At 43.1% G+C, this 16320-nt stretch overlaps 1 protein-coding gene and 1 long non-coding RNA gene across 2 annotated transcripts in view; one reads left to right on the forward strand and one right to left on the reverse strand.

Moving 5' to 3' along the window:
* Window positions 1-16320, forward strand: part of PDXDC1 (pyridoxal dependent decarboxylase domain containing 1) — a 54976-nt gene that overhangs the window by 25796 nt on the left and 12860 nt on the right. The window contains exons 9-15 of the mRNA XM_073362359.1: window positions 1086-1170; window positions 1999-2047; window positions 2149-2250; window positions 2472-2597; window positions 5256-5306; window positions 7559-7622; window positions 8043-8131. Coding sequence (XP_073218460.1) covers window positions 1086-1170; window positions 1999-2047; window positions 2149-2250; window positions 2472-2597; window positions 5256-5306; window positions 7559-7622; window positions 8043-8131 — 566 coding nt within the window. The remainder of the gene's footprint in view (window positions 1-1085; window positions 1171-1998; window positions 2048-2148; window positions 2251-2471; window positions 2598-5255; window positions 5307-7558; window positions 7623-8042; window positions 8132-16320) is intronic.
* LOC140918308 (uncharacterized) lies at window positions 12624-14404 on the reverse strand. The gene is made up of 2 exons (XR_012161140.2): window positions 13740-14404; window positions 12624-13158 (listed from the first exon to the last, which is right to left on the reverse strand). It is a non-coding gene; the product is annotated as an uncharacterized LOC140918308 (long non-coding RNA).

Genomic DNA, 16320 nt, shown 5'->3' on the forward strand with positions numbered 1-16320 from the left:
GGAATAAAACAGTATCCTAGAAATTTTTTTTTTTTTTTTTTTTTTAGAATTTGGAATTGTAGATAATATTGATGACTTGTGTTAGAGTAGATCATTGGTTTCTTGATACAGAATATCATAGTGACTGCATAATATTTAGCTGTCCAAGAAGTTATTTAAAGGAGTGACTTAGGACCAGATTGTACAATGTTATTACCATTCATGAGAACTTACTCATAAAAGTAGTTCTGTTTATGTCCGCGGGCATGCTTGCATGACTTAGAGCGCCGCAGTTTGCTCCTTAGTGAGCATAGCTTAGCTTTTGAAAAATGGGATTCTGGAGCTGACCAAGAACCTTTCTATCGTGTTGTACATGCCATTACATTCAAAAATTAACTTTCTCTGAATGAATAATTGAGCAAACATCTAAATTCTTCTTTAGTGAGGAAAGAGGGTTGTGGGTGGTTTTTTTTGTTGTTTTTTTGGTAAGTGGAGGTGGGAAGAAAGTGCTGTGTTTGCTTTTTCCCTTTAGAAATAATAGGCGTTTTCTTTATTTTGGCAAGGTTGTTCTTTGATGAATTAGGTGTATTGAACTTTTTTTAATCACAATGGCTGCGTTTTTGAATGCTTATGACATCTAGTCTCCCAAGCAGGGCTTTGGAGCAGAGCCTGCAGAGCAGCTCTGGAGCAGTGGAGCTGCAGGTTTTTTCCTGGAGCTGGAGCGGAGCCGGAGCACAGCTCCAAAGCCCTGCTCCCAAGTACTTTTAATTACATAGATAAGAAGAAAACAGAGCTTTAAATACTATGAATAAAAATCACATTCTCAGTCAATCACGTTGAACTTCCATGGTATCCAATGTCCTAATTGCATGATCTCTCTCTTCACTTCTTCATGAGTCCATCAAGAAGATAAGACTTGAATTTCTAATTTATTAATTTAAAAAAAAAAAGAGGACACCAAACTTCTTCCCTCCCTGCAGGTGACCTTTTAAACACTATTTGGAGTTATTTACTAATGTAGATCTAGAGTTAAATGCACAATCAAAGTTTGTTTGCTGACTTACACATCTGATATTTAAAGTGACTTTTCTTTCCTTTTAATTCAGGTACGCCAGGAGCAGGTCATACAGACAAACTTGGGCGACTGAAAGAACTCTGTGAGCAGTATAACATGTGGCTACATGTAGAAGGGTACAGAACTTGAGACTTCTTTCTTGTGTAATCATATTCACTAATGAAACTTCCGATAATGGAGCAACTTTTAATTCCATAGCTAACATACTCTAATGGCCACAGCTGACTCTGCATGTTTTGCCATTATTAAATGTTTTATATGCCAACATAAATTTGCCACTCTACAAAGTGTAGAGCCCTGCAGATGTCACTTTTTGTTGCAAAAGGTTATTCATGTATATGTAATTACTCGGCATGGAGTCAGTATATAGATGTGAGTAGCCTGCCCTTGCTTTGAAGTGCTTGGACAAGACATAAGGTAACAGTTCATAGGGATTACTGAAGAAGTGAAGGGAGGCTGGAGTGCTTTAAGAGATGAGATTTAGAGGAGTAGAGGACATGTGGTGGCTAAGGAAACTGGTGTAATAGGTAGCATGATTTAGAACAGGAATAACGGCATAAGTAGTGTTATTAGAGGAGCCCCTGCTTTTAGACTACGAGGCCTTCAGAGCAAAGCCTGTTACCTATTTGGCCTGAGCTACCACTATATGCAATTGTGTACCATACATTTATGGCATGCTATAAATCATTGACAGAATGCTACTGATGAAGTATGATTAGCACAGGACGGATTAATATTTCTAAAAAGTTGGACTGATATCTAGACTAAAATGAAATTTTAGTTGTCTGAATTCTGGAATATTAAATTGCAGTCTCTACTGTATGTGCAGTAAAAAATACATGAACAACAATGACCTCCTTTTATACAACTGCATGAAAACGCTACCTTTTAGTTGAAGAAAAGCTGTAAATAATTAATTTAGCTAAGACTGTTTTCCTTTCCAGAGTGAATTTGGCAACTTTGGCATTAGGTTATGTCTCCTCTTCAGTACTGGTATGTACTGGTGTATCATAAGTATAATGCTCTAGACTTTAAAGTTGTTACATAATTAAAATGTAGGTGGCCCATAATAAACTTGAATGTTTTTTCTTTAGGCTGCAACAAAATGTGACAGCATGACTCTTACTCTGGGTTCCTGGTTGGGTCTCCCAGCAGTACCTGCAGTGACACTCTACAGACATGAGGATCCTTCTTTGGTAGCTTTGACTTTTTTTTGAATGAACATTTAAATACTAGAGACTTCAAAACTGCAACCATGACCTGATTCTTTGTTCCTTATAGATGCCTAAAGAAACAATAAGTTGCAAAAGATCCTTCTGTTAATGTTGTGACACGTTTTGTCCTTTCATAGCGTTAGAATGATCAGATTGTGTTGAAATTTTAGTTATTCAGTGACAGTATTCTTTCTTGCCTTTAGTCCTTAGCTGCAGGCCTAACATCAAGTCAGCCAGTAGAGAAACTCCGTGCCCTGCCCCTGTGGCTATCCTTGCAGTACCTGGGACATGATGGGATTGTTGAGAGAATAAAGCATGCATCTCAGCTGGTAAGAAGTAGTTCGTCTTCAAATGATATGCAAACTTTTGCTTTTCTGAGAGTGGGCAGGGGGTTCTTATTAAGGATCTTTCTACCATCTTACTTGAATAAGTTCATTCTCCAGACAAAAATTTAGTTTAAATGGCAGTGTCTGGTTTGGTTACTGTCATCTGGGCATGAATAGCACTGTATAGTTACTCACCTCTTTATTTAAGAGCACTTTGATAACCATTTTAAATGCATCTCTGAATATGATGAAGCATCTCAGAAACAAGTGCAGCGGATCTGAAATAAAGCAAGAATTGTTACCAAATATTCTGAAGGTGTTATATTACTGCATACTATACTAAGACCAGCCATGTTGACAGCTACAGTATTGGCATTCTTTTTCGGGTATGTCGTCTTTGCGGGGAGAGAGGAAAGTTAGGAATTACAATGGGAAATCCTAGTGGATATAGGTTATGGGTAGTTTTTACCCTGACTAGCTACATCAAGGTAAAAACCCAGGTGAGGAGTATGGGGTAGACCTTGACTAGATACGCTGAGATAAAAACTACCCATCTCCTGTCTCCACTAGGATTTTGCATTGAGATCGCTATCTCAAGGTAAAAAACACCACTTTTTGCAGTAAGGCATCGCCTTAATATGCCCACTAGAAAAGGACTCAGGTAGGCGTTTATAGGTTTTACATTTTTTGTTGTTGTTGGACATTGTTTAAGAAGCAGTTTGGTTATCAAAACTATTTAAAGGAATCTAAAGATGTAGTGGGATCCTTTCAGACTGAAAACTTACCCAGAGGATATGGAATCAAATCAGATTTCTAAAATTGGTTGTAAAGTTTACTTTCAAGGCAGCCCTTGAGTATTTTTACTTTTAAAGGAAGGATGGCCTTTTGTTTTATGCACTGGATTGGGACTTAAAAGGTTTGGTGCCTGGCGATGCCACAGACTTCCTATGTGACCTTAGGCAAGTCACTTAATCTCTGTGCCTCAATTCCCCATCAGTAAATCCTGTCCCCCATCCTTTGTGTTTTCTATTTAGAACATATGCTGTTCAGGGTATAGAAAGGTCTCTTACTATGTATTTGTACAGAGCCTCGCACAATGAGGGTCTCTAGGCTTACTGTAATGGAAATAATAAATAGTAATTTATAAATCACTGAGACAAGGGGTTCCAAATGGAAGTACTGAGGGTTTTTTAAATGAAGTGGGAAGAACTGTTTGGAAGTTATAGCTCTTCAATGAGATTCACAGTAATGTGTGCTAGACAGTCTCTCTCATGTATAATATTTGACCATAACCAAGGTTGCAACTTTGTCACGGAGGTCACGGATTCCGTGCCTTTCCATGACCTCCATGACTTTTTGCAGCAGCTGGTGCACCTGGCTCAGGGGCAGCTCAGGCAGCCCCTGCACCAGTCGCACCGGTCACTGCTGCGGCAGTCTCAGGCCACCGTGCCCGCCCCACCCCCAGCAGCAGAGTTTGGGTGTGGGAGGGGGCATGGGGTTGGGGCATAGGACAGGGTGAGGCAGGCTATGAGCAGCGCTTACCTGGGGGGGCTCCGTGGAAGCAGCAACATCCCCCTCGCTCAGGTCCTAGGTGGAGGCGTGGCCATGCAGCTCTGCGTGCTGCCTCCACCTGCAGGCACCACCCCCGCAGCTACTATTGGCCACAGTTCCCAGCCAATGGGAGCTGCAAAACCAGTGCTCTGGATGGAGGTGCCTAGGACCTAAGCAAGGGGGATGTCGCCGCTTCCGGGGAGCCCCCCAGGTAAGCACCACTCAGAGCCTGCCTCATCTTGTCCCGTGCCCCTGCCCCCTCCCACACCCAAACTCTGCTGCTACTGTGCAGGGGAGGTGTGGACCAAGGTTGGGAGCCTGCTACCCCTCACAGCACCAGTGGGGGTCCTGGGCCATGCACTGCTGCCTGCCCCCTTACCCTCCCCCGCCCCCCCCCAGCACCGGCTGGGTTCCCACGCAGCTGGCCGCATGCCCCCACTCCAGCACCAGCAGGGGACCCGCAGCCCGCCAGCCCCTGCCCCCCAACATCCGGGCTACCCTCCCCGAGCACTCGCGGCAGCCCCACCCCCCAGGTTTTAGGGGTATATAGTAAAAGTCATGGACAGGTCATGCATGGGCTGTGAATTTTTGTTTACTGTCTGTGACTTTTACTAAAAATACCCGTGACTAAAACATAGCCTTAACCATAACCGATAGATTATTATACTACTACTTCCTCTATTCTTCACGTAGATGCTAATTCTTCTCAGGTGTTTAATGCCCAGTTGAAGTTAATGGGAGCTGTATACATGCATCCGCAGGCTGACTGTAGTCCATAGGTAGTAATTTCTCCCATTAGTATGTGGGAATTTATACATCCACAGTCTTTTGAACGGACTAAATAAAATGTAAATTTTATCTACAAAGCTTAGGTGTATACATATATGCACATGTTTGAGTCCTACAATAAACCATTTTCCTAAATAATATACTGTTGAAATTCCATGATATTAGTAATATTAATTAGACAAAGATTATTGTTTGTAGCATCCTAACTTTAAACTTTGTAAATGTAAGCTCACACTTACGGAAGTTGAGTTAATGTTGTCTCTGTCCATGAAAAGTAATTTCAAACCAAAAAATCTTTGTTTTTTATTCTTTGTTCTTTAGAGTCAGAGGTTGCTGGAAAACTTGAAGAACATGGATTTCATTAAAACTTCGGTACAACATGCCTTTAATACTTGGAGTAGTTTAGCAACTGGTGGTTATTAAATATCAAAATTTTTGTGAAACAAATTATCTTAAAAAATGTGTGACCCTACCCACAGCCTTGGTCGTGGTGGTATCATTTTGACTACTGAAATTACCCCTTAAAGTGTCAATGGAATTGTATAAATTTAGTTGCATATAGCAGGACTTGGTCCCTAGATTGTATTCCTTGTCCCATTGCTGTTTCTCTCTACGCACACACAAGCTATGGATATAATGCTCAGAGGCTGCCTCTGTGTTGCTGAATAGCGCTTAATGTATTAAAACTTACTCAATATTTTTTATGGTGCACTTTTTTATATTTGAAATTCATTCTTGACTATGAATTTAGCAGCACCCTGGCCAGATGTTGGTATAGTGTGGATGTTCTTACATCTGTAGACAAAGTAGTTGTCTTGCTGTGAGGGTGTTATGATACAAGAGAGTGATGTTTGTTTAAAAAAAAAAAACCCCGCTGATCTTAATTGAACATTCTAGTTTTTAAATTAGTTATCTCTAATGCAGCTGCTTCTAATCCAGTTTCAGTCGAAAAGATGCCCTATTCAACAGATATTTTTATTGATCCGACCCTCTGTATATTAGAATAAATACTGTATTCACACTCGTTTTCTTGGAAAACAAATGACCACAAATCACTGTGAGTGACAAAGTAATTTCATTTGTGAAAATAATCTTTTAGAACTCATCAGTTACGGAGATCCACTGTAGCCATTCCACCTTCCCCCATTTATGTTCTTGATAGCTTCTACTTATGTCACTGAACAACTCAATTATCTATTCAGAGAGATTTATGCAAGAAACTTTGCTCATAGAGCACCAAGGAAGAGTTAAAGCTATTTAAAAAAAAAATTAAATGCCTGTCAGTGAATGTATTCACATTTTTCACTTTATAGTGCCCGAAATTCAGTTGTGTGTAACTACTGTAACTGAAATAGAATAAAATCCCTTTTTATGTGAGAGGTAGTTTACTTTGCTATGTTTGTGTATATATTGAGACTATAAGAGTGGCTGTACTAGGTTAGACCAAGGGTCCAACTAGCCCAGTAACCTGTCTTCTAACAATGGCCAATGCCAGATGCATTCAGAGGGAATGAACAGAACAAGGCAATTATCAAGTGATCCATCCCCTGTCGTTTAGTCCCAGCATCTGGCAGTCAGAGGCTTAGGGGCACCCAGAGCTTGGGTTTGTATCCCTGACCATCTTGGCTAATAGCCATTGATGGACCTATCCTTCATGAATTTATCTAGTACTTTTTTTGAACCTAGTCATACTTTTGGGCTTCACAAAATCCCCTGGCATTGAGTACCACAGCTTGATCATATTGTGTGTAGTACTTCCTTTTGTTTGTTTTAAACCTGCTGCTTATGAATTTCATTGGTGATCCATGGTTCTTGTGTTACGTGAAGGAGTAAATAACACTTTCACTTTCTCCACACCATTTATGATTTTACAGATCTTGGTCACATCCCCCCTTGGTAGACTCTTTTTCAAGCTGAATAGTCTCTTTTTAATCTCTCCTCATATGGAAGCTGTTCCATATCCCTAATCATTTTTCTTGCCCTTCTCTGTACCTTTTCCATTTCTAATACATACCTTTTTTGAGATGGGGCAACCAGAACCACATGCAGTATTCAAGGTATGGGTGTACCATAGATTTATATAGTGGCATATTTATTATTTTATTATCTATCCCTTTCCTAATGGTTCCTAACATTCTGCTTTTTTGACTGCTGCTCTGCATTCAGCGGAAGTTTTCAGAGAACTATCCACAATGACTCCAAGATCTCTTTCTTGAGTGGTAACAGCTAGTTCAGCCTCCATCATTTTGTATGTATAGTTGGGATTATGTTTTCCAGTGTGCATTACTTTGCACTTATCAACATCTGCCATTTTGTTACTGAGTTTTGTGAGATCCCTTTGTAACTCTTTGCGGTCTGCTTTGGACTTAACTATCTCGAGTAATTTTGTATTGTGTGCAAACTTTGCCACCTCACTGTTTACCTCTTTTTCCAGATCATTTACACACAGTTTTATGATCTAATTTTTTGTTATTACTGAGTCAAAACATTATGGAAACTAGAACATTGTTAATACTGACAAAACCAAATGATGTGGCGGTCTCTACTGTCAGTTTTGTACCTACAACAATAAAGCTGTTTTAAGTGTTTTCATAACACCATGGATTTTTTAATTCCATTTTTAGGTTGAAGATGAACTTAGCTCTCCTGTAGTGGTATTCAAGTTTTCCCTGGAACTTCCAAATATAGGTGTGTAATTTATAGACAAAACGTGATGGTTTCAGATCTATTAATTCAAGAAACTTTTAGTTTTATTAAATACATTACATTGTGCACTTTTTCTTATTAGTCTGAACATAAAACAAGTTTTGTTTATACAGCAGTGGTTTGAACCACCTCATAAATTGTACTCTTGTTGCAAAGTTCCATTGCATTGAAACAATGGAAGGTGATTACAAATTGTTGGAATACATACATTTCAATGCTATAATTGCTTTTGGAATGACATCTTTTAAAATCCCACGTTTACCCTTTTGAGGTCAAATAGAGTTTAATTTTCTTAGATTTCATAAAATTTCATAAAAATGTTGTTTGTCTAAAAATACTGCCTTTTGCTTTAATTAAATAAATGAAACTCTGTCTCTGCGATTTTTGTCTCTTTGGGTTCAGATCAGATGCTACATGCTGGACTGGCATCTTCAATTCAACACCCTATAACCAGCAATGAGAGACATATTTGTGACACCTTCAATCAGTGGGTAAGATTTGAGGTTCATTTCTTTTAAGAACTAAAATGAATGATCTGTAAAACGGAGGATGATTGGGTGGCTCAGGGAATATATAACCTAGAACAGACTAGGTCAGTAGTGACTGATAACACTTGCCACCCAATGGCTATTTGGTATCCTATGTGAAATCAGCCCGGAGAGTTTTTGGGATTAAAAAAGATGGTTTTGGTCTGAAGCACTGGCAACCCGGTGTCTTTCATGTGTTTTTAAGGTACAAAATAATTATTCTGAATTTTAAACTCTGATGAAAACATTGATTCTTTTAACTCTTGCATACCTCAAGAGGTGTGTGGTTTTTTTTGTTTTTTTTTTAGGCCACTAAGATTAAATAAATTTAGTTTTTCCTCAGGCATTTTAAAAAAAAAAAGTGCAGATCTGAGAGTTACATTGCATTTACTTTGCAACAGATATGTCTCCATTTTAAATTGGTACTTTTGGGAGATGAGGGATGTCCTATATTAGGGAGTCCAATATCCTAGGAGAGGAGTGAGTGTCTCCTCCCTCTTGCCACAAAAACTTGTCCAGGTTTCTACTGCTCAGAAGTGGAGTAAGCTAAAATTTAAGGTGTTAAACTGCTTACTAGTAATTTTGACACATCAAGAACTACTGCAAGATCAGCTGATTTACTTTTGACATCCATTTGAAATGTCAGTTTCCACTCAATCTTTGAAACTTTCTATCTGCAGTAACTCCTCACTTAACGTTGTAGTTATGTTCCTGAAAAATGTGACTTTAAGCGAAACGATGTTAAGTGAATCCAATTTCCCAATAAGAATTAATGTAAATAGGGGGGGGTTAGGTTCCAGAGAATTTTTTTTCATCAGACAAAAGACTATATATAGATAGATAGATAGATACCGTACACAGCAATGATGATTGTGAAATTTGGTTGAGGTGGTGAAATAAGAGCGTGGGATATTTCCCAGGGAATGCCTTGCTGCTAAATGATGAACAAGCACTCGGCTGAGCCCTCAAGGGTTAACACATCGTTGTTAATGTAGCTCACACTCTACGAGGAAGCACAAATGGCGGGAGAGGAGACAGTATGGCAGACAGAGACGCACACCCTGCGTGTGAGTGTGTGAGAGATGCGCATTGCCCCTTTAAATATGCTGACTCCACTCTAAGTACATTGCCTTTTTAAGTAGATCAGCAAGTTGAGACAGCAGCTGCTGCTAGCAAGCTCCCTCTATCCTGAGCCCTGTCGTGTTTCCCCCTGCTCTATGGAGATGGGGTAAGTGGGGGGCAGGAGCAGGGGGGAGGGGGACACCCTGATATTAACCCCCCCGCTCTTCTTTCCCGCCCCCACACACACAGCAAGCAGGAGGCTCCAGGAGCAGCTCCAAGGCAGAGGGCAGTGGCAGAAGGGACAGCTAAACTGTTGGCAGTTGATAGCCTGCTGGCCAGCTGCTACACAGGGAACTTAGGGGAGCGGGAAGCTGATGGGAGGCTGCCGGTGCACCCTGGTTACAAGCCCCCACTAGCTAGCTCCAATGGGCTGCTCTTTCTGCAAGCAGTGAACAAAGTAGGCGGCTGCCAAACAACATTATAAGGGAGCATTGCGCAACTTTAAACGAGCATGTTCTCTAATTGATCCGCAATGTAACAATGAAACAGCGTTAATCAGGACAACTTTAAGTAACTGTACTTCCTTACTCCAGTCTAAGGGTATGTCTACACTACTAAATCAGGTCGAATTTATAGAAGTCGGTTTTTTAGAAATCGGTTTTATATATTCGAGTGTGTGTGTCCCCACAGAAAATGCTCTAAGTGCATTAAGTGCAGTAACTCGGCAGAGTGCTTCCACAGTACCGAGGCTAGCGTCGACTTCCGGAGTGTTGCACTGTGGGTGGCTATCCCACAGTTCCCGCAGTCTCCGCTGCCCATTGGAATTCTGGGTTGAGATCCCAATGCCTGATGGGGCTAAAACATTGTCGCGGGTGGTTCTGGGTACATATCGTCAGACCCCCGTTCCCTCCCTCCCTCCGTGAAAGCAAGGGCAGACAATCGTTTCGCGCCTTTTTTCCTGAGTTACCTGTGCAGACGCCATACCACGGCAAGCACGGAGCCCACTCAGGTAACTGACACAGTATGTCTCCTGGGTGCTGGCAGACACAGTACTGCATTGCTACACAGTAGCAGCAACCCATTGCCTTCTGGCAGCAGACGGTGCAATATGACTGGTAGCCATCATCGTCATGTCCGAGGTGCTCCTGGCCACGTCGGCTGGGAGCGCCTGGATAGACATGGGCGCAGGGACTAAGTTTGGAGTGACTTGACCAGGTCATTCTCTTTAGTCCTGCAGTCAGTCCTATTGAACCGTCTTATGGTGAGCAGGCAGGCAATACGGATTGCTAGCAGTCATACTGTACCATCTTCTGCCGGGCAGGCAAGAGATGGGGATGGGCTAGCAGTCATATTGCACCATCTTCTGCCGGGCAGGCAAGAGATGAGGATGGCTAGCAGTCGTATTGCACCGTCTTCTGCTGAGCAGCCATGAGATGTGGATGGCTTGCAGTCCTTCTGCACCGTCTGCTAAACCAAAAATGTAAAAGATAGAGTGGATCAAAACAAGAAATAGACCAGATTTGTTTTGTACTCATTTGCTTCCCCCCCTCCCCTGTCTAGGGGACTCATTCCTCTAGGTCACACTGCAGTCACTCACAGAGAAGGTGCAGCAAGGTAAATCTAGCCATGTATCAATCAGAGGCCAGACTAACCTCATTTTTCCAATAAGAACAATAACTTAGGTGCACCATTTCTTATTGGAACCCTCCGTGAAGTCCTGCCTGAAATACTCCTTGATGTAAAGCCACCCCCTTTGTTAATTTTTAGCTCCCTGAAGCCAACCCTGTAAGCCATGTCGTCAGTCGCCCCTCCCTCCGTCAGAGCAATGGCAGACAATCGTTCCGCACCTTTTTCCTGGCAGACGCCATACCAAGGCAAACATGGAGGCCACTCAGCTCACTTTGGCAATTAGGAGCACATTAAACACCACACGCATTATCCAGCTGTATATGCAGCACCAGAACCTGGCAAAGCGATACCGGGCAAGGAGGTGACGTCAGCACGGTCACGTGAGTGATCAGGACATGGACACAGATTTCTCTGAAAGCATGGGCCGTGCCAATGCATGCATCATGGTGCTAATGCGTCAGGTTCTTGCTGTGGAACGCAGATTCTGGGCTCGGGAAACAAGCACAGACTGGTGGGACCGCATAGTGTTGCAGGTCTGGGACGATTCCCAGTGGCTACGAAATTTTCGCATGCGTAGGGGCACTTTCATGGAACTTTGTGACTTGCTTTCCCCTGCCCTGAAGCGCATGAATACCAAGATGAGAGCAGCCCTCACAGTTGAGAAGCGAGTGGCGATAGCCCTGTGGAAGCTTGCAACACCAGACAGCTACCGGTCAGTTGGGAATCAATTTGGAGTGGGCAAATCTACTGTTGGAGCTGCTGTGATGCAAATAGCCCACGCAATCAAAGATCTGCTGATATCAAGGATAGTGACCCTGGGAAATGTGCAGGTCATATTGGATGGCTTTGCTGCAATGGGATTCCCTAACTGTGGTGGGGTCATAGACGGAACCCATATCCCTATCTTGGCACTGGAGCACCAAGCCGGCGAGTACATAAACCGCAAGGGGTACTTTTCAATAGTGCTGCAAGCTCTGGTGGATCACAAGGGACGTTTCACCAACATCAACGTGGCATGGCCATGGTACATGACGCTCGCATCTTCAGGAACTCTGGTCTGTTTCAAAAGCTGCAGGAAGGGACTTTATTCCCAGACCAGAAAATAACTGTTGGGGACGTTGAAATGCCTATATGTATCCTTGGGGACCCAGCCTACCCCTTAATGCCATGGCTCATGAAGCTGTACACAGGCAGCCTGGATAGTAGTCAGGAGCTGTTCAACTACAGGCTGAGCAAGTGCAGAATGGTGGTAGAATGTGCATTTGGACGTTTAAAGGCGCGCTGGCGCAGTTTACTGACTCGCTTAGACCTCAGTGAAACCAATATTCCCACTGTTATTACTGCTTCTGTGTGCTCCACAATATCTGTGAGTAAGGAGGAGACGTTTATGGCAGGGTGGGAGGTTGAGGCAAATCGCCTGGCTGCTGGTTATGCGCAGCCAGACACCAGGGCAGTTAGAAGAGCACAGGAGGGCGCGGTACACATCAGAGAAGCTTTGAAAACCAGTTTCATGACTGGCCAGGCTACGGTGTGAAAGTTCTCTTTGTTTCTCCTTGATGAAACCCCCCGCCCCTTGGTTCACTCTACTTCCCTGCAAGCTAACCACCCTCCCCTCCTCCCTTTAATCGTTGCTTGCAGAGGCAATAAAGTCATTGTTGCTTCACATTCATGCATTCTTTATTCATTCATCACACAAATAGGGGAATGACTACCAAGGTAGCCCAGGAGGGGTGGTGGAGGAGGGAAGGAAAATGCCACACAGCACTTTAAAAGTTTACAACTTTAAAGTTTATTGAATAACAGCCTTCTTTTTTTTGGGCAATCCTTTGTGGTGGAGTGGTTGGTTGGCCGGAGGCCCCCCCACCGCGTTCTTGGGCGTCTGCGTGTGGAGGCTATGGAACTTGGGGAGGAGGGCGGTTGGTTACACAGGGGCTGTAGTGGCTGTGCTCCAGCTGCCTTTGCTGCAGCTCAACCATACACTGGAGCATACTGGTTTGGTCCTCCAGCAGCCTCAGCATTGAATCCTGCCTCCTCTCATCACGCTGCCGCCACATTTGAGCTTCAGCCCTGTCTTCAGCCCGCCACTTACTCTCTTCAGCCCGCCACCTCTCCTCCCGGTCATTTTGTGCTTTCCTGCACTCTGACATTATTTTCTCCACGCATTCGTCTGTGCTCTGTCAGTGTGGGAGGACAGCATGAGCTCAGAGAACATTTCATCACGAGTGCGTTTTTTTTTTTCTTTCTAATCTTCACTAGCCTCTGGGAAGGAGAAGATCCTGTGATTATTGAAACACATGCAGCTGGTGGAGGAAAAAAAAGGGACAGCGGTATTTAAAAAGACACATTTTATAAAACAGTGGCTACACTCTTTCAGGGTAAACCTTGCTGTTAACATTACATACATAGCACATGTGCTTTCGTTACAAGGTCGCATTTTGCTTCCCCCTACCGCATGGCTACCCCCTCCTCCCTCCCCGTGGCTAACAGCGGGGAACATTTCTGTTCAGCCACAGGTAAGCAGCCCAGCAGGAACGGGCTCCTCTGAGTGTCCCCTGAAGAAAAGCACCCTATTTCAACCAGGTGACCATGAATGATATCTCACTCTCCTGAGGATAACACAGAGAGATAAAGAACGAATGTTGTTTGAACGCCAGCAAACATACGCTGCAATGCTTTGTTGTACAATGATTTCCGAGTACGTGTTACTGGCCTGGAGTGGTAAAGTGTCCTACCATGGAGGACGCAATAAGGCTGCCCTCCCCAGAAACCTTTTGCAAAGGCTTTGGGAGTACATCCAGGAGAGCCGCGAATGCCAGAGCAAAGTAATCCTTTCACATGCTTGCTTTTAAACCATGTATAGTATTTTAAAAGGTACGCTCACCGGAGGTCCCTTCTCCGCCTGCCGGGTCCAGGAAGCAGCCTTGGGTGGGTTCGGGGGGTACTGGCTCCAGGTCCAGGGTGAGAAACAGTTCCTGGCTTTCGGGAAAACCGGTTTCTCCGCTTGCTTGCTGTGAGCTATCTACAACCTCCTCCTCCTCATCATCATCGTCCCCAAAACCTGCTTCCGTGTTGCCTCCATCTCCATTGAAGGAGTCAAACAACACGGCTGGGGTAGTGGTGGCTGAGCCCCCTAAAATGACATGCAGCTCATCATAGAAGCGGCATGTGTGGGGCTCTGACCCGGAGCGGCCGTTCGCCTCTCTGGTTTTCTGGTAGGCTTGCCTCAGCTCCTTAAGTTTCATGCGGCACTACTTCGGGTCCCTGTTATGGCCTCTGTCCTTCATGCCCTGGGAGATTTTGACAAAGGTTTTGGCATTTCGAAAACTGGAACGGAGTTCTAATAGCACGGATTCCTCTCCCCATACAGCGATCAGATCCCGTACCTCCCGTTCAGTCCATGCTGGAGCTCTTTTGCGATTCTGGGACTCCATCATGGTCACCTCTGCTGATGAGCTCTGCATGGTCACCTGCAGCTTGCCACGCTGGCCAAACAAGAAATGAGATTCAAAAGTTCGCGGTTCTTTTCCTGTCTACCTGGCCAGTGCATCTGAGTTGAGAGCGCTGTCCAAAGCGGTCACAATGGAGCACTCTGGGATAGCTCCCAGAGGCCAATACCGTCGAATTGTGTCCACAGTACCCCAAATTCGACCCCGCAAGGCCGATTTAAGCGCTAATCCACTTGTCAGGGGTGGAGTAAGGAAATCAATTTTAAGAGCCCTTTAAGTCGAAATAAAGGGCTTCGTCGTGTGGATGGGTGCAGGTTTACATCGATTTAACGCTGCTAAATTCGACATAAAATCCTAGTGTAGACCAGGGCTAAGCTTACGAGTCTTTTTACTATACAAGCACTAGAGGAAGGGGGAAGCAAGACTACCAATGTGTCAGGACCCTCTTTCCCTACCCAAAACAGATTCCTTATTCATGCCTTGCCTTGTGTGAATTCATGTGTGCCTCTTCTTTTTTCCCCTCACATTCAGAGTGGGAGCAAGGGTTGCATTACGTGTTAAGAAAATGCATCTCTCTAATTGCATAAAATATGCATACTCTAATAATTATTTGAGCTGTTTTGAATTCCCAACCTGTTTGTGACCCCAATAACAAGGGCAGCCCTAGGTTCTGTTAGGGATCCTATGCAATGGAACACAGGTAGGGGGATTTGGTTCAGGAACCTTGCCACCTGTTACTTTGTCTTTCCACCTCTATGTACTCCATGACCTTCCTTGACCACTGCCCACCTGCAGTTGTTTCCCTAACCATTTTGAGGCTTTGAGCCACCTGGAAATCTAGCTGGACTAGAAAGTCAAGAGGCAGAGCTAAAAGACAACTTTCCAAGCTGGGAAACATGACAGTTGAGAAACAAGGAAGCAGGAAGGAGAAATTATGCTGCATGTTTCCATCACACTTCCCTGTGACACGTAATCCCACTGATTGATGACAGCATGTAGCATTAGTGTGGGTTGAACAGGAGCTGACTTTCCTTTTGAATTTTTCATAACCCATTTATGCTCAGGGTCAAGAGTGGCATGAAATTCCACTTAGAAACCTTGGCAAATGCAATTTTTTCAAAATAAAAACAATAGAAAGTACCTCTGGCATGAATTGGCAGAAATTTTGTGGCTTTGCAACTGACTTTATGAATGAAGGATTTGTAAAAGAGACCTTGCTATTATAAATAGCAGTGAATCTTAGTTGTATTAACAGAACGCTGCCGACTTAAAAATTACACTGTTTTATCTACTATTATTACAAATAAGACCAAACGATGACGACAGATAGTCCTCTATGTTTTACTTAATGCATTTACTTAAGCAGCCCATGTATAAGCAGCCCTTGTTAGTGTAAAATTTTCACAGAGCAAAAGGGAGGGAGAAACTTTTTTTTTTTTTTTAAGTGATTGTAAAATCACAAAAATTGGCCGGTGGACTGAATGGCAGCTTAAGTATCTGAAACTACTTTTAACTTTTTTTTTTTTAACTGAGTAGGTTACTGGCTAATAGCCTCCCTTTATATACTACAATTTCAGTATTTGTCTCCAACTGCTACTAGTAGAACTCCTACTAAAATGTGCTTTTAAACAAAGAGGTGTAGGATTTTGTTTTTAAACTCACTATTTTGGAAGTAAACATATTCCTGCTTTATGGGAGAGGAGTAACCACTGATTAAATGACACATTTTGTGGTTTGCTTAGAAATTGTGAAGTAGGTTTTCATTTTGTTAATATAAGCATGCAGCTTTTTTGTGTGTTTTATAGGTGGTGCTGTGAGCTTGCTCACAGCTAAAATTTTACTATGCTTCAGGGAATAATGAATAGGTAACTTTTAAGAAGTAAAGAGAGAGAAACCTTACTAGGGACAATTTAACAGACAAATGGTTCATTGAAACTATGGGAACAGTCTAATGCAAGTTGGCAATAATGAGAAATTAATGCTCAATAAATTCCTCTAATTTTGCCTTGTCCCTTC

The sequence above is a fragment of the Lepidochelys kempii genome, chromosome 10, assembly GCF_965140285.1.
Source record: "Lepidochelys kempii isolate rLepKem1 chromosome 10, rLepKem1.hap1, whole genome shotgun sequence".
NCBI classification, from domain to species: domain Eukaryota; kingdom Metazoa; phylum Chordata; order Testudines; family Cheloniidae; genus Lepidochelys; species Lepidochelys kempii.